Here is a 25,433-nt window from a genome sequence, read left to right as displayed (position 1 = left end):
GATGTTAACAGTTTCTGTCGAGAGTGTCACACCTGCCAGATAGCTGGAAAGCCAAATGAAGCCATTCAGAAAGTCCCCCTACAAACTATAGAAGTTAGAGGAGAACCCTTTGGCAAGGTGATTATAGATATGGTTGGCTAACTTCCAAAGACGAAGAAGGGAAATGGATATCTGCTAATATAAGTGTGTCCTGTGACAAGATATCCTGAACTGATCCCTGTTAGAAACATTTCTGCTGAGGTAATTGCTGAGAAGTTACTTGAGTTTTTCTCAACGTTTGGAATACCGGAAATTGTACAAAGTGATTGAGGAATGAACTTTACATCGAAATTGTTTCAGGATGTGATGAATGTGTTAGGAGTGAAACAAGAGTTATCAACTGCTTATCATCCAGGGAGTCAAAGAGCCTTGGAAAGATTCCATCAGACATTGAAAAGTATGCTGACAAGGTATTGCTCTGAGTCAGGAAGAGAATGGGATATAGGTTTACCCTTAATGTTATTTGAAGTTAGGAATGCTTATCAAGAAAACATGGGATGTTCACCCAGTGAGATGATTTTTGGTAGAGAAGTAAGAGGACTGTTGAAGTTTCTTGCAGAAAATTGGGAAGAAAATCAAGTGGAAATCCAAGGAGAATATGTGAAAAATTGAGGAAAAGGTAGAAAGAGATTAGGAAATTCTCTATAGAAAATTTGAAAGTAAGTTGAGAGAAAATGAAAAGGAGATATGATGCTATGACTCAACAAATTTCAAGGTCCTTACAAGATAATAGAGAAGTTGAATGATAGAACTTAAGTGATTGAAACACCAGAAAGAAGAAAATGACAAAGGAAGATTCATGTGAACCTCTAGAAACCTTACTTCTCAGAAACTAAAGTTAAAACTGTGTCAATAACCCAGACAACTTCATCTACAGAAGACAATGATGGCTATGAATTGGCAGCTGAAAGCAAAATGAATAATTATTCAATTTTGCAAAATTTGGAGGATAAGCTAAAATATCTGAGCGTTGAGCAAGATGGTGAATTGAGTGAAGTGAATAGAAGTTTCATAGAAATTTTTGCAGTTGTACCTCGGCGTACTGATCTGACCAAACATGAGATTAAGATGCTAGAAGATTGAAAACCATTTAAGCAGAGCCCTTATTGTTTATCACCTTATTATCGCGATGTTTTAAAGAAAGTTGATATTTGTTGTAATATGGATTAGCAAAACCCACTTCAAGTCACTACAGTTCTCCTTTTGTATTAATAATAATAATAATAATAATGTTAAGAAATTCACAGTTTTGTGAAAACAAATTGTTAAAAAATATCCCCAATTATATATTAAAAATATATTTCTATGTAAAAATACATAACAAAGATTTTCGAACACCTGAACGATGTTCCTCCTCAGTGAACGTTAAAATTTAACATCTAAAAAGGTGGGCGGGGCGAGAAAATAACAGCCCATCATCGAAGTGCTGGTTCGTGTATTAGGTAATCCCGAACTCAACAGGCAGTTGCGCCAACCTTCTCGATCTCCGAACCTGTGAAGTTGCTCCTGCTTGCACTGCATAGGTGCCACAGTCGGAAACATTCACAGGGACGTCGGCTATCTGGAGAGAGAGGGGAAGAGGAAGCAGAGCATCAGGGTTCACATGGTCAACGTCAGTTTTAAAATTAAAATCTTTTAAGTATTGCCTGGCAATGAAACTGTTTATAAAAGGGTCTTCATTGGTAAACGACTTATTATCCTCAAAAGATATTCCCATGTTTATAGCGGTGCCTTCAACTAATCTTCTCACGTGAGAATCGTCGCTTTTAAAAATAATTTGTGCACCATCCCAATTGATTCTGTGGTCTAAATTAAAACTATGAGCCACCAAAGCTCTTCCCTGTGCATGAAGATCATAGGCTCTTCTGTGTTCCCTTAATCTTACCTCTAATCCCCTACCACTTTCCCCATAGTAACAACCACCGCAATCATGACATGGAATCTTGTAAACTCCGTCATTTCTCTTGGTACTGTTATTGTGTTTTGTGAGAGCTCTTACAAAATACAATAACAGTACCAAGAGAAATAATGGAGTTTACAAGGTTCCATGTCATGATTGTGGTGGTTGTTACTCCGGGAAAGTGGTAGGGTATTAGAGGTAAGATTAAGGGAACACAGAAGAGCCTATGATCTCATGCACTGGGAAGCGCTTTGGTGGCTCATAGTTTTAATTTAGACCACAGAATCAATTGGGATGGTGCACAAATTATTTTTAAAAGCGACGATTCTCACGTGAGAAGATTAGTTGAATGCGCCGCTGTAAACATGGGAATATCTTTTGAGGATGATAAGTCGTTTACTAATGAAAACCCTTTTATAAACAGTTTCATTTCCAGGCAATACTTCCTCTTCCTCTTCCCCTCTCTCTCCAGATAGCCGACGTCCCTGTGAATGTTTCCAACTATGGCACCTATGCAGTGCAAGCAGGAGCAACTTCACAGGTTCGGAGATCGAGAAGGTTGGCGCAACTGCCTATTGAGTTCGGGATTACCTAATACACGAACCAGCACTTCGATGATGGGCTGTTAGTTTCTCGCCCTGCCCACCTTTTTAGATGCTCTTCAGGAGGAAACTATCCTCTTCATTACATTTTAACATTCACTGAGGAGGAACACCGTTCAGGTGTTTGAAAGTCTTTGTTATATATTTTTACATAGAAATATATTTTTAATACATAATTGTGGATATTTTTAAACAAATAATAATAATATCCTTTATTTCAGCTCGGGGTCATATACATGAAATATACAAAATACAGACAGTAACATACACAATCTAGATACATGAGACAACATGATAAAAAAATGAATAATCGGCACTTGTCCACAAAATAGCTGAGGTAGCATAAAAGATAGCAATCATAATACTGGTAATAACAGTAATAATATTGGTGAGAAAAAAAAATGCATTGAGAGTTATAAAAGTTAGTACACAGATTGTATAACTTAAATTTCAACTGAAGACCTTAGGTGGTTACAGTAGTCAGGTCCAGAGGGCTAAATACGAAAATTGAATGTAAAAAAACTTTAATTTGATAGTAATCACAGTAATAATGAAAAAGTAAAATATCAGCAATAAATATAATAATGACAAAATCTGCAGATGACATCTTGCCAATACAGAGATTAAGTCTTTTAGGGGACAAAGGCCTCATTTTCCCATTTTTCCCACAATTTAGATCTTCTTCTTGCTTCACTCCTTAGGATGCTTTGTATGAGCAAGTTGCTGCTGTTTCTCACTCGGGTTACCAGACTGGACATTGTTCCCCTTACAATGATTTTTAGATTGTCCAGGTGGTTTTCTATGAACATCTGTGTGGCGGAGTGGTAGCAGGGAGTGTTTGTGAGGTGTCTCAGAATGTCATTGTGCACAACAGTGATACGTCTCATGGTCTCTTGGATATAGTTCGTCCAGATACTGTAGCAGTACGAGTGGAAGAGCAGCAGTTTCACGTCTCGGTTACAGAAGGCAAACCTCCTTGCAATCATGTTGCCATTCGCACATGTTTACGACGCCTCTGTTCAATGTCTGCCGTATCTTTTAGGTCGTTGGTGATAATGTGACCCAAATATGGAAATTCGTGCACAAATTCCAACTGATGGTTTCCAAGGAAAATTTGTGGTTCTGCAATATGCTTAAGCGATCTCAGGAGCAGCGACATGCACTGGGTCTTGGTTTTGTTGTAGATTATATAAAATTCCTCTGCATATTGGCGACAAGTGTCGATGAATCGTTGGAGACCTTGCACTTTTGGGGAAATCAGAGTCATATCGTCGGCGTAACAAAGGTTGTTTACAGTTGTTTCATTGACAGTGCATCCAATTGGGAGTGAATTCAATTTGACATTCAAGGCATTTGTGTATGTATTAAACATATATGGAGAGATAATGCCCCCTTGCCGAAGCCCGTTTAGGGAGCTGAGGGTGTGCGATAATACGTTACCCCATTTGTCACAGAATTGCTGTGTGGAGAACGAGCAATGTAATATGCCAATTAGGTATAGGGGTGTGCCCCTTTTATGCAGCTTCAGGAAGAACTTCAGGTAGTTTACTCTGTCAAATACTTTTCTCAAATCTACAAAAAAAGGGAAACAGGAGAGGCTGATGATAGCTGGTAGTTCAGCAATTCTTTCAGTATGTAGATGCAGGTGTCGGTTGAGTGGTTTGCTTTAAACCCGAATTGGTTGTCAGTGGTGTGTAGAAGAACCGACTCAAGTATCTTCGATGCGATTGTTGTGATTGCAATCGGCCGGTAGTTGTCAGGATCAGCTGAATCCTTTAGCTTGTTTTTAATTAATGGTATCAAGTGAACTAAGAGTATGGAGTCTGGAAGAAACTGGTGAATTATGCACGCATTAAATAGGGCAGCTAGCAAAATGTAAATTATCGGATGGCAGAATTTGAAAGCCTCTGTGGGAAGACCATCACAGCCGGGCGATTTATTATTAGGTAGGCTGTTTATGGCTGTTTATGGCACCGCTGATGTTATAAAATTGTTTTGTGGGGTGAGAATTAAGATCCCCGATTATACAAATATGATCAGCAGGAGAATCATGAATAATACTGTGCAACTCCCCTAGGATCATACAGTAATGATCAAAATTATTGTTATTTTCCCATGGCATATAAACATTAATTATTAGGATTTTAGAGTTCCCTGCTGTCACTTGGAGCCCCAGTAATCGGTCACTCCTGTAGGGTATCACCTTTATCATATTGTCTAATGATTTGTGCCACAGGAAAGAAAGGCCCCCTTCCAGGCAACCGGCTATGATTTGATCTGTAACTTGCATCGATGAAGTCGAGAAGGTTTTGAAGTCTTCATGAAATGAATTGCAGATGACATGGTCACGTGGCCAGATGAGCGTTTCCTGCAATGCAATGAAGCCATTGAAGTTTTTGCAGGAAATGTTTAGGAGAGGAATGTTCTGCTTAAGGCCAAAAATATTCCAAGAGATTATGTTTAATGTACCCATGGCTACTCACGAAGATGGAGATGAATGCGCTGATCATTTGGGTGGATGGGGGTTTAGCCAGGGGGGGTGGGCAGTCACTCGCCATGGGGGGTTGGCTGGCACTTGCAGTGGAAATGACCCTGGTTGGAGTGTCAGTAAGTTCCCCTTGGGGTGGTTGGTCCCGGATTAGGTTATATCTTAAAACTGATATATTAGGACCAAAATTCTCGCCTTTAAGAACGTCAAGGTGTTGAAAAAGGCAGGTAATCCTGTAAGCCACTTTATGTTTACTTCTGCATGGGAGTTCAAGAGAGATGAGGGGGTCAGAGCCAGTGGGAAACTTGACTCTCTCCACTATGGCGTCTAGTGTCACCGATGAGCGCAGATCGGGAATTACTACGTGACATCTCTTCTCAGGTGCCGGGCGAGGTGAAACATGTATGTTGGGCTCTGGTCCAGCGGCCAAACGAGAGGTTCTTCTCTTCTTTCTGCTTGTTTGTATCTGCCAGCTGCCAGACCCCTCATGATCACTGTCATCTGCATCTATGATGTGGGGTTGGGGGGGAGGGAGATAGGGTGGGGAGGATCACGAGGGCTGGTAATCATCACCGGAGATCTATCTTCCACCAGAGGCACTGTGCGAGAAGAGGTTGGGAGACCACCAGTCCCCTCAGAACAGTCTATAGGTGATGGGGGCATTTCCGTGTTGCTGGGAGGCAAGGAAAAACTGGATGCCACATTCATAGGAGTCTGGTGGCTGTTGGAAGGCATTTTCTGCCGTGTGGTACACCGCAGGTAGGGTTAGGTCAGCAGGCCTCTTTGGAGGCAGATTGTAAGGGTCATTGCATAGATTTCCACTGAGCAGGTCCTTAGCCACTTAGTGATATATGATATTTTCTTGTGAGAGGGCAAGTTTTTCGCAGATTGCTCCTTGAGAATGCTCTCAGGTATCAGATCTTTGCATTTCGTATATGCAACGTTGATTTCCTCTTCTGAGAAAACATCACTGACAGATTGTATAGCGGACTCGATGTCGGAATGGTTCAATTGGTATTGTATAAAGTAAAGACAATTGTTCGCAAGTACGGAACTTGTGTGTAGGGCACAGGCACCGGCAGGTGCCAGGGTCACTTGCGCAACGGTTGGAGGTTGGTTGGATGACATTTTTGGGTAAGGGATGGGTCAAGCACTAATGCATACACTGCATTCTTTTACCCATTTCCCAGGACCAATAGGCCTCGAGTAGCTGTGATTTGAAAGATTTCTAAGGCACTGATTGGAGCAGAAAGAATATTAGTATATCTGCAATTGCACAACACTCTCCGGCTTACACGCCGGGTATTACGTGGAGACAATATTAACACATTGCTTACTATAAGAGGTATAATCACCAAGGGCGAAAAACCCTTCTTTTCTGTGAAGAAATGTGAGAGAGACCTCCAACGTCTCCTCCACACACTAACACAGATGGCTCATATAGGATGTGTACTGATTATAGGAAAATGAATTCCATCCGTGTGGCTAACAATTATTGCTTTCCTCTAAGAGATCAGTTACTTGATAATATTGGCCAAGCAAAGTTTGTTTCCAATATAGACTTGTCAAAAGGTTATTATCAAATTCCTTTAGATGAGAATGCTAAGTTGCTGTCAGCTTTAATTACTCCTTTTGGACTGTATCAGTATACTGTTCTGCCATTTGTTGTGAAGAATGCACCTGCAACATTTGAATGAGTGATGGATCAACTATTAGGGCCTATAAGAGGGTCACTAACTTTTAGATTTATTTAATTTCTTAATAGCATAGTGGTTATTTATGGAATCTGAATAGACAGTGTTAATGTGTTTTTGTAACAGCGCCTGTGAAATGGTATAGTGAATTTGGAAGCTGCAGCAAAAAAGAAAAACTGGTACCAGGTAGTATTATTAAAAGTTTTAAGTGCACTTAAAAGTACTGAAACTGTTCAGATAAAATATTTGATTTTTTTGCAATTCAATTTTTTTTTCTGCATTTAATTCTTTTGAAGTGTTTCTTTTATGTTCTGAGTGCTTATTATTTTCTTAGTGTTTTTACATTTTGGTACTTTTCCACATTTTTGTGTTGGCATATTTTTGCATTTACAATGTGTTTAATTAACTTCAGTGTTTTTAGTGTTTTAATAATGCATAATTTATTTAATTTAACACTTTTGAATTAAATTGCATTTACTCTCAAATATTAATTATTGCTTAATAGTTTAGATTTTGATTGCATAATTTAATTTCTTGATTAATTCATTTTCTTGATAAATTAATTTTTATTAAATTTTGTTTACTAATTAATTTAAGAACGAATTAAACTTTGTGTTTTTTTCAAGTAAAAGTAAATTTCCCTTAAATTGTGAATTTCACTTATAAATTTTGAATTTAGAAATAAATCTTTTTGTATTTAAAATTTTTACAAGTGTTTTATCTATTGACCACCAGTGATAAAATTTTATTTAGGTAAAGATACAGAGTGGTAATTGTGCTATTTTCCTTCATTTCTATTGAAGTGAGTTAGAATCAGCGAAATACTTAGACTTTTAAAGTTGTTGATGGAGTGATGCTGATGCCTTTTAATTAATTTAATCTCATATATGATTACCTCTACTTGTTTTAATGAACTTAGTCTGATTTCTTGCATGATTAATAAATTTTTAAAGCATCACTGTTGCCTTTAGAGTAATCAGTCGAATTTTATTTCTGATGAAGGTTCAGGTGTCTGGCTCTAGTGAGGTAGTTATTTTTTGATTGGTAAGTGTAATGACCAGACATTTGGGCGCCTCATCACAATGAATCCTGAGAAGTTGTGCTATGAATGTTTTTTTCTTCTGAATTACGTTGTACTTTGTTCTGCATTGTGACTAGAGAATCCTTATAGATGGTTAGATTTTCAGTTAAAAAATTTTGCATCGTTGTGGCAAAATGTTGATTTTCAATACCTTTAAAGCATTATTAAAATAAAGTAAATTTATATAGCGTTACATTAACCCTGCTTGCAGGAGAAGTCATTAAACTTTTCAGCATATAGTCTGAACCATTGCAATAATCTTTTGAATGATTTCTCTGAAATATTTCAGGCTTTTACAGGAACCTGGTTGATAAGTGTGCTGACTTTATTTTCCCTCGGACGAAAAATGGAATTTCAGTGGATGGCAATTCTACTTTTCGGAATCTGTTTGAGTTTCGTTTTCTTTATATCTTGGTTCGTTAGCACCCATTATCGGTTCCACACACGGACATGGTGGAAGGTAAGGTAGCCAGCGAATTCTGCTCGTATCTCATTTTTTTTTTTTTTGTGTGAACGATATCAAAACTATGAGTAATCAGTTCTACCGTAATTGATCATAAGTGTTTCAGCTCCAATTATATACTTTTCAATGATATTCACTTCTTTTACTTAGTACGTTAAGATAAAGCCTTTAATTGCAAAAATGTAAGGACTATTTCAACCGATGTCAGATATAATTTCGTGCTTGTGTTAATCTGTAAAAAAATATTCCACCATTTGTCTGTCTTGCTCTGAATGTTCTTGATTTTGTGAGGTTTGATTCTTTTTCGCAATTTACAGCATCAGTAATAGAATCCTTTGTGTATTTTTTTCAAACAAAATATTGTTAATTTTGCTAGTTCTACAGTCTTTAATGTCCTAGACTGATCTATCAATAATTTTTTAGGGAAATATATTTCCTGTGTCAGCCGTAATTGTTGCATCGCCATTTTTTGATTAATCAATTCCAGTGTTGTAGTCAGGATTTTTAGGTTTTGGGAGTGGTTGGGGTTTGGGGTACCAAACGGTAAAGACAATTTTGAATGTTGCAAAATTTATTCATTACAATGTACATACATGCATATATACTATACTAGCCTAAGCAAATTAGCCAAAAATGGGTCAACTCGGAAGTAATCAGCAATAAGCCATATTTGGTACCATTAGATTCACAATTTCCTGTAGATTAACTTACTAAGAGCCCCACTTCATAGCTTTTGGTGGAAAAAAAAAACAAAAAAACAAATGCAAACGTGAACTATGGTGTTTGGCAGATTTTCACTCAATTTGTGAGCAAATTTTCGCCATTATAGACATGTAGCTACTCTGATTCAGTTGACCCGGGGTTTAAAGAAAGCTAAGTAGTATTGGTATGATTACTGTATATAAAGTGAGTATCATCACACTGAGCAAACAGACGAATAAAATATAGATTAAAATCATTTCTGTCTGCTTCATTACAGTAATTATCTATTGGAAACTCAGGTGTGACAAAGCTGTTGCAGCATGATTCATCTTGACAGCCACTGCATGTTGATGCGCATTTCAAGCTACTACGAACACAAGAACAGACATTTCCAGAACACGCATTTCTGTTTGAAATTTTTCATTTGCATCTGATAAATCGCAAAGATTCTTTCTGAGGCATCACAGGTGTAATAATTTCATTCTTTAGTGGCCACCCCTAATCCAGAGGCTTAAGGCAGTTAGGACTGAGAGTGTTCCGTTGTGCAATCTGAAGGTGGACGCGATATGCATGGAACTTCAGTGCATTGTCAGTTGGAGGTAAAGTTTCAGGTTGTAGATGCATGCATGTTGATACCAGTTCCATGAACTAGGCATACAGGAGAGATGACAATGTATCAGATGATTTGCCTCGATAACTAGATAAGGATGAAAATTATGTTAAGACTGATATAAATTGATTTCTAACTTATCTATTGGATCCTCATGAGGTTCTATGTCATAACTTGACCAATACTTCCAAGGAAACTCATCATTAGATGGAAACCACCCAAGGTCAGAACCACATTGAGAGATTTTGCTTGCACTGCCACCATTGCTTTTAACCAAAATGGTTGATCAAAAGTTACCACAGGTTTTTGAACTTTCAGACATTTTGATGAATAATAATGTTGAGTATATACATGAGAGATCTGAGAGATCTGAAGGGTTTAGATCAATTATTGGATGGGGATACAGAAGATTTTCCAGGATACTCTCCTCCAACAGACTTCATATAGCCAGACCAATTTGAAAGAGTTCCCTTATCTTTCAAGAATATAGCACTGCTCCAGAGTAAATCTAGTTGGACGGGGAAATGAATGTCTTGCATAAGATCCAGCGTACACCTTTCCTTGAAGGTCAGTTCCAACAGTCCAGTTCTTGATGATGACGAATAGTTTATGATTCGGATGCCTTTGCGTTTAATCAAATCTTCTACTTCTTCAATTTGCTGCGTTTGATTGGAGAGTGATTTGTTGGATATGAAGAACCAAGCTTACTAATGGTCGAGATATTATGCCCATGCCGTGTTGGGAGCCTTTTCCAGCCAAAGTTTTGACGTTGTGATCGACGTTGTCAGCTGACTACTGGGTAAACGATTCAGCTAATTTGCTAACTTCTTTGTCATAGCTGTCATTTTCCACAGCAGATTGTTTATTCCTGGTTACTTCATCCAAGCTTATATAAAAACCTAATTTGTTAAGCTGATCAATAAGCCACCTTGATCAAAGACATGGTCAACATCTACACCCAGCCCAAAAAGCATAGGTGGCGCAGATGATCGAGGATGGGTGGCGCTAACTAATGCTTGACCAATACAGCATTGTTTTAATATATTTTTACAAATACATTACAAATACAGTGCATAAACAATCGCACGCAGTTTCCAAGGAATCCATTCCAATGCATGTTCAGTACTCTGCATTTTTCCTGTTGTTGGGTGCCACTCACAGTCGAAATTGCTAGATAGAATATCATCTAATATAAAATTTGCAGCCATTGATGATATTCTTTCAGGTTTATTCTGAGTACCATTTGCCATTAATTAAGTATTACATCATGTTACGGAAACAAACCTTGCAACTTTTACCATCCCCTTCAAAAACAGTAATGTGATCTCCATACCTTTCCTTTAACTTTGTTTTCAACCATTTCTGACTACACACACTATTCTATTGTAGATCTCCGTCACTGTGTGGACTTCAGCACCAGATTCCAACCAAGTGCAAACTACATTGAAAGAAGCCATCCTATCTTGATCAGTTGGTCTTCCAGGTGTAGAAATTGCTGGTATATTTCTCTTGAATTCATTTCGACAATGAAAGTGATATCGTGCTTCAGCTGCTACCAAATCAATACAGTCCAATAGCCTCTTTTTCACATTTTCTGCGAGTTGATCATTTCTAGAAGAGCAGATTGAGAGCAACGTTTCCTGCACTTGAAGTACTTGAACTTGCCGCCTGTCAGTGCGATCCGGGTGGTTTCTGTCATAAACAGACTCTTTCTCACATAATATGCTCTGTTTTTTCCAACTAAACTTGGGTACCTCAGATCATCTTGTTGCCAATATTTGCATTTTACTCCTGCTCTCAGTGGGCTCTCATGACTTTCGTTTCATTTCATTGTATTCACTTTTGTGACAATCTCTGTGAATAAGAATTATTTTTCCACTTGCTTTCCCTGTCATAAGCATATCAGTCACTTGAAAATCACCTATTGATTTGCTATATTCAAAAAACTTTTCCACTCCTTTCTTCGCAGTTGTGAGATCTTCATGTTGTGATTGGGGATTTTTGCATTTGATACAGCAATATTCATGTAATGCTTCATCCATGGTTGTTTGATCTTATGTCTTCAATGTTTCCTTCTTCACAATCCATTACTAATCTTTTCTTGTCCACTTTGCAACCTGTTGTGTCAAAAGATGGCAATACAATAAATTAGAATAAAACCAAATAGAAATGATCAAACACTTAAAATCGTAATTTGCATTGAATAAAATATTCTAGTTTTACCCCTAAAATTTGATTAATTTCTTTTAACAAAAATAGCTAAATTACAGAATCCTTTTGATAAAAAACTGCTATTACTTGAATATGCCGGTATTTGGGAACTGCAAAAACTATTTTCAAGATAATAAAAAAAGTGATACAGCCGAAAACTGGAAAAAAACACTAAAAACCACAATTTACATTTACATTTGTAAAGAAATTTCACGAAAAGCTATGAAGTGAGGCTTTTAGTGGGATAATCTATAAAAAAATGTGGTTCTAATGGTACCAAATATGTCTTTATGCCAATTACTTCCGGGTTCAACCCTAATTTGCTCAGACTATACGTGTAGATATATAGGATATATTATATAATATATATATGATATATAAAAATAATAATAAAATATGATAAACATATAACATATAATACATAACACATAACACATAACATTAACATAATAACATATAATTATTACATAATATATATTATATTATATATCTTGTTATATAATATAATCATATATTATTCTAATATATAATTATATATAATAATATATATTATTAATAATATTATAAAATATATATATATTATAATATATATATTATATATTATATATATGTATATATTTCTTATAATATATATATATAGTTATATATCATATATAATATATATAATATATGTATATATATAAGATATATATATATATAATATATGTAATATATATATATTATATATTATATATTATATATTATAAATATAATATATATATATATATATAATTATTATACTAATAATATATATATATACTAACATATATATAAATAAATCATATAATATAATCTAATATATATGTTTAATAATATATACTGAAATATATATAATAAATAATTTATAATATATATAATATATATATATATATATTAATAATCTAAATATAATTATATATTATATAATCAATATACTATATAATATATATTATATATTATATATATATATTATATATTATATATAATATATATATATATGTAATATGTATATAATATATATATATATCTATATATCTAATATTATATATATGTAAATATATATATAACATGTATATAATGCAATCATACAATATATATCTAAATATATCTATATATCTATTCTATTCTATATATCTATGTATATAATAATGTCAATATATATATAATATATCTATAATAATAAATAAATATATAATACCAATAATTAATATAATATTATCTCTAAATATATATCTATCTAATATATATATAGTCTATCTATATATATCTAATATCATATAGATATATAATATGTATATCATATAATAATATTTATATATCATATATATTAATCTATAAATATATATATATATATATATAACAAATATATTATATATATATATATATATACATATAGATATATATATATATATATCATATATATATATAGAAATATGTATAATAATTAATATACAATATATTTAATTATATATAGATATATATATATATATATTATAATATATATATAATAATATTTAAAATTAAATATATTATAGTATATATATATAATAATAATATATATAAAATAATAATGTATATATAATAATATAATAGTATATAATATATATATATATATATATATAATAATAAGATATATATATACTATATATTAAATAATATAATATACTCTATCCTATATATATATATATATAATTACTATATATGTATATATGATCTATATATATATATTAAATATAGGAATATATATATAAAATTCCAAATAGTAATATATATATATATAGTATATATATCTATATATATATAGATCATCGTAAGTATATTAATTATAATATTTATTTATAATATAAATATATATATATCATATAAATTGTAATATATTATATTATTATATTATTATATATGGTATATATTTAATCTTTATATATATATTATATTAATATATATATATTATATATATAATATAATATATATATATTATATATAATATAAAATTCTATATATATGTTATGTATATATAACTTAATAATATATATATATTATATATTATTATATAATATATAATATTAGTATATATTATATGAGCATCTTTTATGGAAATTGAATCTTCATGGCAATTCCACTTGCCTAAAGAGGCTGGAAAAACATTTCAGCCCTTAGGCTATAACATCTGTTCTCGTTTATGTCTGTCAGTAGTTTCATCTGCAATGATTGACCAATATTTTGCATCCGTTTGATTACCTTATCTTGTACTAATAAACCAGCTGCAGAAACTAGCTCATTTTGCAGTTGCACAATGTTGTTTAGGCAGTGAATTACCTCCTCTAAGCCTATACCTCAGAAGGGCTCTAAAGTTTCCGTCACTTCCAGTAGGTTCTTCACCATCTATAGATACGCATTCACTCTCTCCACAATGGCCTCGAAAAGATATATTCTGCCTAGTGCAGGGTAATATTGTGTTAAAGATGGGCAAGAGAATTTCCCTATTTCTTTGTATTATATCTTTTGTGACTTACGTCTAACTGTGACCTCATGCCTTGAGTACCTTTTCCTTTTTGTAGTCTTCACAAAAATCTTCCATGCATAATACACAACTTTTATGAAAGTCACTTTTATCATGATCAGGTATGACGCCATTTTTTTCATTCAAATCAACAAACCTTGTTACTGGTTAAGACACAAATGAACGAGCTCATTGACCTTGTCCCCCATAGCGTCCTCTAGCTCCTGATGAGAGAAACACACAAGGAACTTAGTATGCACGTTCTTTACCATCAACTTGACTGACTGCTAGCCAAGGGAAGTCCTGTAGGTGATGAGGAAGTAAACGACGTTAATGGGAATCTCCAGATTTTATATGGGTGGAACATGGAAAGTCTTCTTGTCGTTCTGGTACCCAAGGAAAAAAAGAGCCATATTTTCCGGTGTGAGATCTTGGAATCGGGATACTGCATGACCAATGTCTTTGTCAAAAGTCGCTTGTATTCGTGGGGGATGGGGTGGGTGGAGGCGAATGGCCATCCCACTTGCTACGCCACTGATTCTGTCAATAAATAAATCAAGGAATTCAAGGTCACAAGATATGTTTTATTTGAATTTATAGATCCGAGAATATTTCGTAGTTTTATATCTTCGTTTCCTTCCTTTGCAGAGATAGATTTTTTCTCTGAGAAGGTTTCCTTAAATGATCCTTTGTTTTCTAAACAAACACAAACCTTTGTTCTCTATATAAGATATAACTTTGAGCATGAGCTGGAAACGGCCGTTTAAACCCCTTGGCAAGGTAGTTAACTGCCCACCTGTCAGTCAAAGTAGTGTTGGCACTGCAGATATTGACCCGTTCGGAGGTATTAGTGAGTTTCTCGACCCGAAACCTTCCCTTGCTTATTAGTTTGAGAAAGAAATTGAAATATCAGAGCAACATTATACAACAATGGCATTGCTATTGGCTGAAAAAGTATTGAGTGTGGTTAACCAATCTCTTATTCCACTAAGTGCTTTTGGAAATTCCCCCGTATGAAATTACTGTCATTGATAACCAGTGGAGGGACTTAACTTTATTTAGATGAAAGGAGACCAGTCAAACTATCAAATTTTGGAGTGAGGTTTTTAAATATGAAGAGTCTTCTAGTTGTAACTCATTCAAGTAGTAAGCGAAATTTGCTTCATCTGTTTTGGAGCTATCGCATTCAAATTGGAAGGTAGAAAGAACCTTCAGTCAGATGAGTATCGTTGTTAAAACTAAGATGAGAAACAGGATGCCAGGGAAAATGTTAAGTGCATAAGGCACTTCCGGTGCCACAGCAAGCTGCTGGAGGACGAAGACCACAAATTTTTTTGTTATTTTGATACTCTGTTAAAGGAAAGCAATGGATTATTCTAATGTATTTTGAGACGGGTCAGTAAAACCAACCAAAGTATATTCACATTCTCTAGCATTGTATTATATAAGTAGATATATTTCTAGATATATTAACAGATGCCAAATACACAATACATCGAAAGAGAGCAAGCGAGAGAAAATCTCTCTCTCTGTCTCTCTCTGTTCCCGCTAAACTGAGCGCCCAAAAAAGCTAGATTTGGAATTCAAACCGCCAGATTCTTATGTTAAATTAATAAAAATTAAATTTATATATCTTAATGTATTATATATATTATATATATATATCATATAAGGTAAAATTGGAATTAAAACTGCTAAATTTTATGATATATATATTATATTATATATTATATATTACATACATATATATATATATATATATATATATATATATATATATATATATAGACTATAGATATATATATAATATATATATATATATATATATATATATATATCTATATATATATATATATATTTATATTATATATATAATATACATATATATATATATATATATATATATATGTGTGTGTGTGTGTGTGTGTATATATATATATATATATATATATATATATATATATATATATATATATACAGTAAATATAGCAGTTTGAATTCCAAATCTAGCTTTTTGGGCGGCTTAGTCTAGCGGGAACAGAAAATTTTCGATGGCAGCACTGGCGGTCTGCATCCCACTTTGCTCTGGCTGCACTCATGTGAAAATGTCATTCCTGACACTCTGACTCTACTCTTAGCAGATTTTGGTTACAATAAATTTCCTAGTATTCCTTGCTTTTTTCTTTCCTTGGTTTGTCTGTATTGTTGAAAATGAACCAGACCTATGATTCATGTAAGCCTTCTTCCTATAACTCTAGGAAGCCTGTGGTTATGCGACATTGTCCTGGTAAGTGCAACCCATATATCAGGTTCCTACAAGAAACACATGCAACAGAAATAGCCTTTTGCACAGATTGTCATGAGTGACCATCCAAACAATGAGTGAAGTTTGTACTGAGGAAGAAGAGAGAGACGTCTCCCTTGTGTCATTGGATGGTAACACTGCAGGAGACACCAAAGCATGTTTTTGATACCTTTCTTCCTCCTTTCAAGATTCCACCCTTTATTGCTAGCCCTTAATAGGTTACTTCCCCTTCACTGACTCCCACTGATTGTTCAGTGGAGAGCCACTATGGGGGAACCACTTTGGCATCTCTCTTGAGACTCCTTTCCACTCTGATGGAGTTTTCTGGTGAGCATTCTCTCTCAGGAAGGAAGGGGTTCCAACTAACCTGACTTCTTTTGCTGATGCGTCAGAGGGTGAGAGACTCAGGGAGTTTTGGCCTTCCTTGGGCCTCATGGTGTTGCCAACTATCTCAGCCTTGCTTGGCCATCTCTCCTCTGGGAGGGTGATAACAGTGACTACTACTGCAGTAACTGTTACGACTTTGATAGCCACAGTTTTTACTGGTTCTCTTACTGCCCCCAAAGATACTGTAACCCTGCATACACCCAATATAATGTTCCTAGAATAGATGTCTTCCTCCTCCAAGATTGCAGTTGCCCTTGGATTGGGCTGGAAGTAATCGAAGAAGCATGGGAGGAAGTTGTTGTCGTTTTCTGTCACATTTGGCTCTCCCTACAGGAAGTCTCATAAGGCTTCCAGAAGTCAACCTTTTTCTGTGGAGAAGACTGACAAGGAACTGCCTATAACCCAGGCATATTGGTACTGTCCAGGCTGGCTAGCCAGGCAGGGTACGCACGCCTCCAGTACTTTGCACCCTATCAACAAGGTCCAGCAAGAATATGTGACATTGAGCATGCACATGCTCATTCTTCCACCCCTCACCTCATGCTCTTCCATGAGAACAGCTCAAGGGGTCCCAGGATAGTGACATGTGCCAAGCAACCCCATCGCCAAGACTTAGCAAGATGAGGTCCCCCATTGCTTTCCTCACCTGCAGAAGCTATGGCTTCTTGGAAGGCTGTGGCATATTCACAAGACAGCTCTCATTCATGTTTGGGTGTGGCTGTTGTGATAGAAAGTTGATGACTGCCCTCAGCTTTGCTCACCTGGTAAGGGGCCCATCTTTATAAAGCTGGACAAGGGTACCCAGGACTACTCAACTATTGCTTTGTCTTCTTTGGGTGTTCCTGAGATGTGGGGTCTGACAGATATGGGCACAAGAACTGGGAGCATTTACACTCATATGTTCCTGGGTCAATCATAGGACTGGACAGGTCATATGCCTAAGTGGTGGAGTGGTCCCATGGGGGTTCTGACAAGCTTCTCTCACCTGCAGAGGAAGTGTCTTGGGAGGCCCAGGAACTTGAGAGACATGGGTGTCCTTTTCTCCAGGACCCAGACACCCTTGCGTTGCAGAGGTAACCCCAGGAGGTCATTAGGCTCATCTGTGAGGAAAATGACCTTTTAGCCATCAAGAAGGATTTGAGTTCTCAGAGAGTGCCAGGCCCTCAATTGGCTTGCCTTGTCCCCAACTTACTAACAGGGTCTTGTATCAGGTTATTTTTCTGATTTCTGGGCTAGAAAATTTGCTTATCTAGTAAGCTACTTCCTCATTCCCTGGCTCATCAGAGGAAATACTGTATACCTACAGTGTCATACTGACACTGCAGATACATCCAGCTCTGACTTATTTTTCTCCTGGCTGGACCATCTCTATGCAGAGTGAGTCTCACTCTCACAAGGGAGGTGGCAGCTTTGGAATCGACTGCTATGTCAATGCTCCAAATTGCATCCTCTTTGGGGTATCATAGCCCTGAGAAAGATACTTCTTTCAGTAGGGCAATTACCCACCTAGCTCTCCAGAGAGCATCATGTGTACTAGTTTAGTCATGAAGAAGCAGGATGAAGTGTTATCACAGCCCTCAAGGTACATTGGTAGTGTCTGTATTGGCATTCATAAGTTTACTGGTTCTGGGGTCTACTTCTCTCTTCCCTTGGAACAAGGTAGATTCATTAGTGGGGAGGGTGCAAGGGGATAATAACTACATCCTCCATAGTCCAGCAATGTCCTGAGTGACCCCCAGCCTTTGAGAGGTCAAATCTTCAGAGCCATCTGGCCCCTTCTCTTCAGAGCAGAGGAAGTCCCAGGCTTTGTTTGTTTCCTATGGAGATCCCCAGGCTTCTTCTGCCCCTGTGTGAAAAGGCAACTGGTTTCTTTTTTTCAGCCTCCTGTCTGCTCTAGGAAGGGAAGCAGAAGGAAGGAGGATGCTAAGGGCAGCCTCCCTCCTTACCAACTGCTGATAGTGGGAGGAAGGGTGCTGTTGAACCACTGGCAACATGGCAGGGTGGTGATCGCTCCATCAGAGAAAGTGACTTCATGCAAAGATGAGTATTTTCAAATACCCATCCATCAGTCCTCTTGGAGATACCTTCACTTTACCCTCAGAGGGGAGGTCTATCCAATAAAGGCGCTTTATTTAGACCTTTGACTGCCTCCCCCTACCCCCAAGTATTCAGAAGAGTGTACACACTTGTGTCAGCTTGGGCCCATTTGCACATGATAGATCTTTTTAGGTAGTTCATCAACTGGCTAGTCCTGGCAAGCTCATTGCAGCAGTTATTACAGGATAGGGACTGTCTTCAGGACTTTTGTTGGATCTCACTCCCAAGCAGGGGTAAAGTACCTCGGCATGCTGACTGTTAGAATGTAAGTGCAGTGTTTGACTCTTTCTTTAGTTTGTTTATTTACCCCCTACTAATTATGCATTAATTTTCTCTTATACATATTTTGTTTACATATTATATATTATTAATATTTATCTTTCTGTATTTGAGTTATAAACCTTTAAGAAAAGAGATTGAAATACATTTCTTTACTTGTTTATGCCATTATAAAGTGTATGTAATGTATAAGCAAAGAAGTACATATTTTCCAACTGCATTTTGTATCCATGATCTTAATGAGAAAAATAAACAGAGTTTTGATTTAATATGGCTGCCTCTCATTTATGTTCCCTATCATCTTCATTCTAGTCTTGAGAGTGCCTCAGAATTTACACTGATGGACACAGCAGCAGTGAGTGTTTCCTTTGGACTTTCACATCAGCAAATATAGGGAGGTGGTGTGTAAGCTCCTGCCTTGTCAGAAACAACCCATTAGCACTACATATCTGGAGAATGTTCAGCATCTCCTCCAAGTAAGACTTTTCTTACTGGACTGTGAAGGAGATGTCTGGATATCTATGGCTGACATCTGTGGCTGATGTCATAAATGGAATATCACTCAAGTCAAAACAACTCTTCAGCAGGTAATGGACTTTCTTGTTTACCTTTGTTGTGTTAAGCTCCTCTTTCTCTTAGCCATAAAGGGTTATAGATCTGCCTTTGGTCAAGTCTAAAGACTAAATGGAGATCTCTTCTTGTGGGAGATCTCCATGCCTGTGTGAAGTTTTGAACAGTCTTGTCCTTCTAGGGAAATCAGGCCCCATTGGTGGGATGGGACTTTCATCCATAGGAGTTTGATTTGTTGCCTGTATGAGCGCTTATTACAATTGTCATACAAGGATCTTACTCAAAAGACTGTTTTTGTTACCCCAGGCATTGGTGAAGAGGTTAGGTGAGTTTTATGACCTCTCCTATGTGTTAATTACTCAAGGGGATTGGGATCTATTTTGCTTGAAATTATTCTGGATTTTGTAACAAAGACTCAGAACGCGTTAGTTCCTGACATCAGGTTCGAGTCCTTTTCAAACCACTCTCTAGAGGACTTTGCTGGTAGTGATCTGGATGAGATATTGCTGTGCACCATTAGCGTGTTGAAGTACTAACTAAATAGAATTCAGCATCTTAGGACTAAGTGTTGATTCCTCTTCGTTAGTAATGGCAAGGCCAAGAAAGAGGTGTTCCAGAACACTCTTTCTGGCCCTGTGAACAATCAAGCAAGCATATGACTGTCCAACGAGGTGGGAGAGTATGCAATCTGGGAGAGAGTTCATGAGGTCAGGGTCATTGCCCCATCACTGGCATTCTTTAAGAATTTATCGGTTCATCACTTCCCTTTACCTGCAGGACATTGCCCATGCAGGACATGTTCCCCATGGTTTCTTTGATGGCTGCTTAACAAGTTGTGTAGCTAACCCAGCTCACCTTTTGGGACAGATAGCACCTTTTCTGAGGTATTTGGTCAGCAAGAGAGAGAGAGAGAGAGAGTTGTTTGAGTGCTGGACAGATGTGAATTGCAGGTAAACTATATGAATGAGTTCCAGTCCTTTTGGTTCTTGCTGTCATGAATGAATGCAAGGTCCCCTTCCCTCTTGACAAGAGGGGTGAGATAGACAGTAAAACAAACCCACTGGTTTTATATTTGACTGCTTTATTGTCTCCAACATGTTACTTTAAGGTTCTTAGAGCCTGATTAAGTATTTGCCTTACAACTCATTGCTTAATAGCCCAGAAATCCAGCAGTTGCATCATCCCTTATGTGCAGCAGATTAGAGGTGCTGGGTCACCCTTCATTTGCTAGTGTTGGTCGGCCCAAGAAGATGATATTCCCAGGTTGGGTGAACATACCAGTAGGTTCAGAGAATACCCAGATTTCTTCCCACCAAATGGGAGAAATTCTCCTATGTGAAAAACAAAGGTTTGTATTTGTGAAGGAATAAATATAAAATTTTAAAAGTAATTTGTATTTTTCTGAACATACAAAACTGAACTTCTTTACGTGAATGGCCCACCTCAGCCTCCCCTCTCATTTGACACCTGTACTGGAATGCTAAGTGGAGTGCAGACTGACAGGTGGGGTAGGCTTTATCATACCTGTCGAAAGTTAACTACCTTTTAAGTAATTTTAAATGGTTGTTTGCTCGTAATAAAAACTAAATCCTATGTAAAGAGCTTCAGGTTTGTATGTTTAGAAAAATGCAAATTACTTTTTAAATTTGCTATCATAGTAATAATGCTACATTTAAATATAGTATCTATATGTATCTTTGTTCTTTAAACTTGTAAATATAATCCAGGGTTGCCAAATGAATAAATCATCAAAATCACTTTAGTTGAAGTTTTTAATGATAGCCATTTAACCTTCACTGGGCTCTATGGATCTCCTGGAAGTCAAAAATGCATAATCTTAAGGCTGCCAAAGATTTGTAGTTACAAAATCTGATAGATCTTCTCATGACGTTCTTTAGCTTTATTAATTATAAATATGGAGTGTTTGCTCATAGGGATTTCCTGGAAATGGCCAGAAGGCTAGCAACTTTCATGGAATTAGTATTTTTGTAACATTCTAGCCGAAAAGTATCAACGTAAACACATTGAATCACAAAATGATCCTTAAAAATGTAATTTATCAAATTTTCCAGAATACCACCATATCATATCAGTGGAAAATTTTGACACTCAGTGACTCCTTTTTATATTTAGGATGATTATACTTTCCAATGACTTCAAAAGCACAGTCCAAAGGAGCAAGGATTTGTCTTGTGAATGCATTTATTTCGATGTCATTTGTTCCCTAACGCTGTTATTACATTAACTTTCCTTTTGTTTCTTTTTGGGATATGTAGCTAACTGAGTGCACATTTATGTGTGCGCGCGCGCGTGTGTGTGTGTGTGTGTGTGTGTGTGTAGGAGACAGATTGATCAGCTGACTGATTAACCAAGGTCCCCTGTACGGGAAGAAAAGAATGATAGCAAGAGAATGATTGACTATTAAGTACCATATACTGATGTAGCAGAATTGGACTTCATTACAGAGGAAGAGACTTTGCTTTGAACATTCATTATGGAAATGGAGTTGAAAATTTAAACAATTTCATCAGATCTGTCAGGCAAGCCAGTCTAGACATATACCCTACACTGGGTTAGGTCCTGCATACCCGAAATCAGGGAATATAGCACAGATTCAGGCTATGTACTGCCACTATCCATAATGATAATAAAATCTGCAGGTATCGCCATGGATGGATCAATTCATGAATGGAATTCTTATGTATAACGACGAAGTAATAGAACAACCACTTCAACTTGATGGACTCATGCAAAATCTAGTGAGTTTTTCACTGAAGTTTATTGCTGATCATGCTCATGGCGACCGTCCCTTCTTCCTCTACCACTCGTTCGGACATGTTCACACGCCTATGTTTACTCATCCATCCATGGCTGGCAAGAGTAGACACGGGAGGTACGGTTTTTATAGCTTTCATTATCTGATTTTATGTTTTCATATAAAAATTTCTGTGATTAATGCATAAATGGTACAGTACCCTAATTAAAAAGGAATTTTAATAATACTATTCTTCCCTTGGTTAATTATTGTAAAAAAACTTTTATTTATGTATGCTAATGAGAATAATTTCATCTAATGCAAGTAAAGGATTAGTTATTCATACAAATTTTAGGTGTGTAAGTAAGTATTTACTTACTATTTAAATTTTAGCATTAGAGTAAGCTCTTGTGACATTTTCAGGATTTGTTAGAACTACTTCTGTACTTACTTTCGTAATGCAGACAAATATCCTTACCTGATTTAGCTCTCAGAATGAATATATTCTCTTTTCAGTAGATAATTTTTCTTACCTCTTGAGATAACTGTGTGACTTATTACACTGATGAACCTGTGAATTTATCTTGTGTATTCAATTTAGAAGAGTGATATTACACATCTGTCATTACTGTAAGTGACGTTAACCCATCTCATTTCACGAGTTAATATTCCATTGTTTTTTAGCAGTAATTTCTTGAATTCCTAACCCGTATTATGGAAATCATTTTCTAATTTCATCTGTTGCATTCCATCTTATTTCATTTATGTATTACATATTATAAGAACTTTTTATATTGCGTTCACACAGATTCCCAATACTTAGATTACTGATGTCAAAATTTCCACTGGGGGAAAATTTTTACTCCCCAAAAGCAATTAATCTTTAGATTATAAATTTGTCCTATGGAGATATGCAATGCGGTACCCCTCCCCTCCTTATATTAAACGGCCCCATACTTATGAACTAGTTATGTTCCAAACAGCTGTTCTTATCTTGATTCATTCATAGGTATATAAAGTCAATACGTACAGTGCTGCATTTTTTATACCCTAAAACAATATACACGGCACATACAGTACTGTATTTCATAGAGTACTTTATTAATATGAATGATATTAAAACCAAAATGCTTGAAGTGATTTCTTTGGTATCACTTTCTTCTTCATTTGGGGAGGAACCAGTCAATGGAGGTGGAGGTGGGGAGGCCCTTGAGGTAGAAGGCACTGGTTTAAAGAATTGTCTATGGAAGTTTGCATTGTTTTCATTTCTTTTCTTTGTATATGATATGATAACAATGCATAGCCTCGTTGCTACTTTTTAGAATCTCTCAACTTTTGGATAATGATTCTCAAAAAAATATTTAAAGCCTTTTCTTTAAGAGAAAAACCCTAGGTCATCAATTTTGTTTAAAACTTCTTTAAATGAAGAAGTGAAGTTATTCTTCTCCTTAATCATGCTCTTGTGTTCTTTGCATTTCTTCCAGTTCCATTAAATCCTTAATTGTCAACCCCTCTGAATGAGACTCAAACAGCCCTTCAAAGCCCTCTTCTCCTAAGTCAAACTGTAGCTTTTCACTTATGTCTACGAGACTGTTAATGATTTCCTTTGTTTCCTCTTGCTGATTAAATCCTTCGAAATTATTCACAAACTATTTGCATATGTCCCATTCATGCTGATTTCACTTACTTCACGCCATGCAATATTAATATTCTTGAAGTAATCATAAATGCTGTAATCCTTCCAGGGTCATTCACTTTCTTCAATGCTAGCTTATACGTACTGGGTGATATTTCTCGGCTGAATGAATGATTTGTCTTAGGGGGTTAAATAAAAACAATTTTGACATCTAGATGGAAATAAGTGTGGTTGGTGCCCAGGGACATTATGAGAATACAAGAGAATCTTGAAAGGGATCCCATTATCCAGCTTGACTTTGGGAACAAAGTGACCGAAATACCAGTCTTCAAATACAGCAAAAATCACCCAGGCTTTTTTTATTGGACATCAATATTATGGATAGAGAGTCGCCGTGGATTTGCAGCAGGATACAATAAGAGTGGTTTTAGCTTCAAGTCTCCTGATGTGTTGCCACCCATCAGTAAAGTTAGCCTATCCTTCGCTGCCTTATATCCAGAACAGACCTGTCTTGTCAACATTAAAAACTTTCTGAAGTGTATAACTTTCCTCATCAAATATTTCCTTGAGCGTTTTGGGGGAATTTTTTGGCAGCTGCTTTATTGGCGCTCACTGCCTCACTAGTAATGGACACATGATGCAAGTTAACATGTTTTTTTGAAGCAATGAAACCATCCATGACTTGCAGCAAATGTGTTGTCTGCAACGCTTTCGCCAGCCTTAGCCTTCAAGTCATCAAAAAGGCTAAATCCTGAATCACTATGAGGCTAAGTGGTACAGATCTTTGTCTTTGGTGTTCCGTCCAGATGCCCAGAAGTTTTTGCATTTCTTCTATGGCCCTCCCCCTTCCTTTTCTTATGATTGTTGACTGCATTGGCACAGCACTTGTTGCATTATTCGCTCTTTGTTCTTGAAGATTATCCAATAGTGGGCGTACTACCTCCATCTTTTCAATACTTTCTAATTTCTTTATAATTGCCATTTTTGTTCCACTGAGATAGCTTTCTGCATTTTACCACTACCACTATCTTCACTGGTCTTATGCTTGCCATTAGCCATGACAGAAAAAGGATGGACTCAGTGTTTCACGATCAAA

At 36.1% G+C, this 25,433-nt stretch overlaps 1 protein-coding gene across 6 annotated transcripts in view; it reads left to right on the top strand.

The window, feature by feature from the left end:
* The window catches only part of LOC135195704 (arylsulfatase D-like), a 134,583-nt gene that overhangs the window by 58,370 nt on the left and 50,780 nt on the right, over positions 1-25,433 (top strand). For all 6 annotated transcript variants that reach the window (XR_010310220.1, XM_064222105.1, XM_064222103.1 and 3 more), the window contains 2 exons: positions 8,094-8,264; positions 22,607-22,839. Coding sequence is in view for 5 of the 6 variants with exons in the window: in XM_064222105.1 (XP_064078175.1) it covers positions 8,094-8,264; positions 22,607-22,839 (404 nt within the window). In the remaining variant the exon portion in view is untranslated. The remainder of the gene's footprint in view (positions 1-8,093; positions 8,265-22,606; positions 22,840-25,433) is intronic.

Source organism: Macrobrachium nipponense, chromosome 16 (genome assembly GCF_015104395.2).
Source record: "Macrobrachium nipponense isolate FS-2020 chromosome 16, ASM1510439v2, whole genome shotgun sequence".
Lineage (NCBI taxonomy): Eukaryota > Metazoa > Arthropoda > Malacostraca > Decapoda > Palaemonidae > Macrobrachium > Macrobrachium nipponense.
This window is presented reverse-complemented; position numbering and strand designations above follow the sequence as displayed.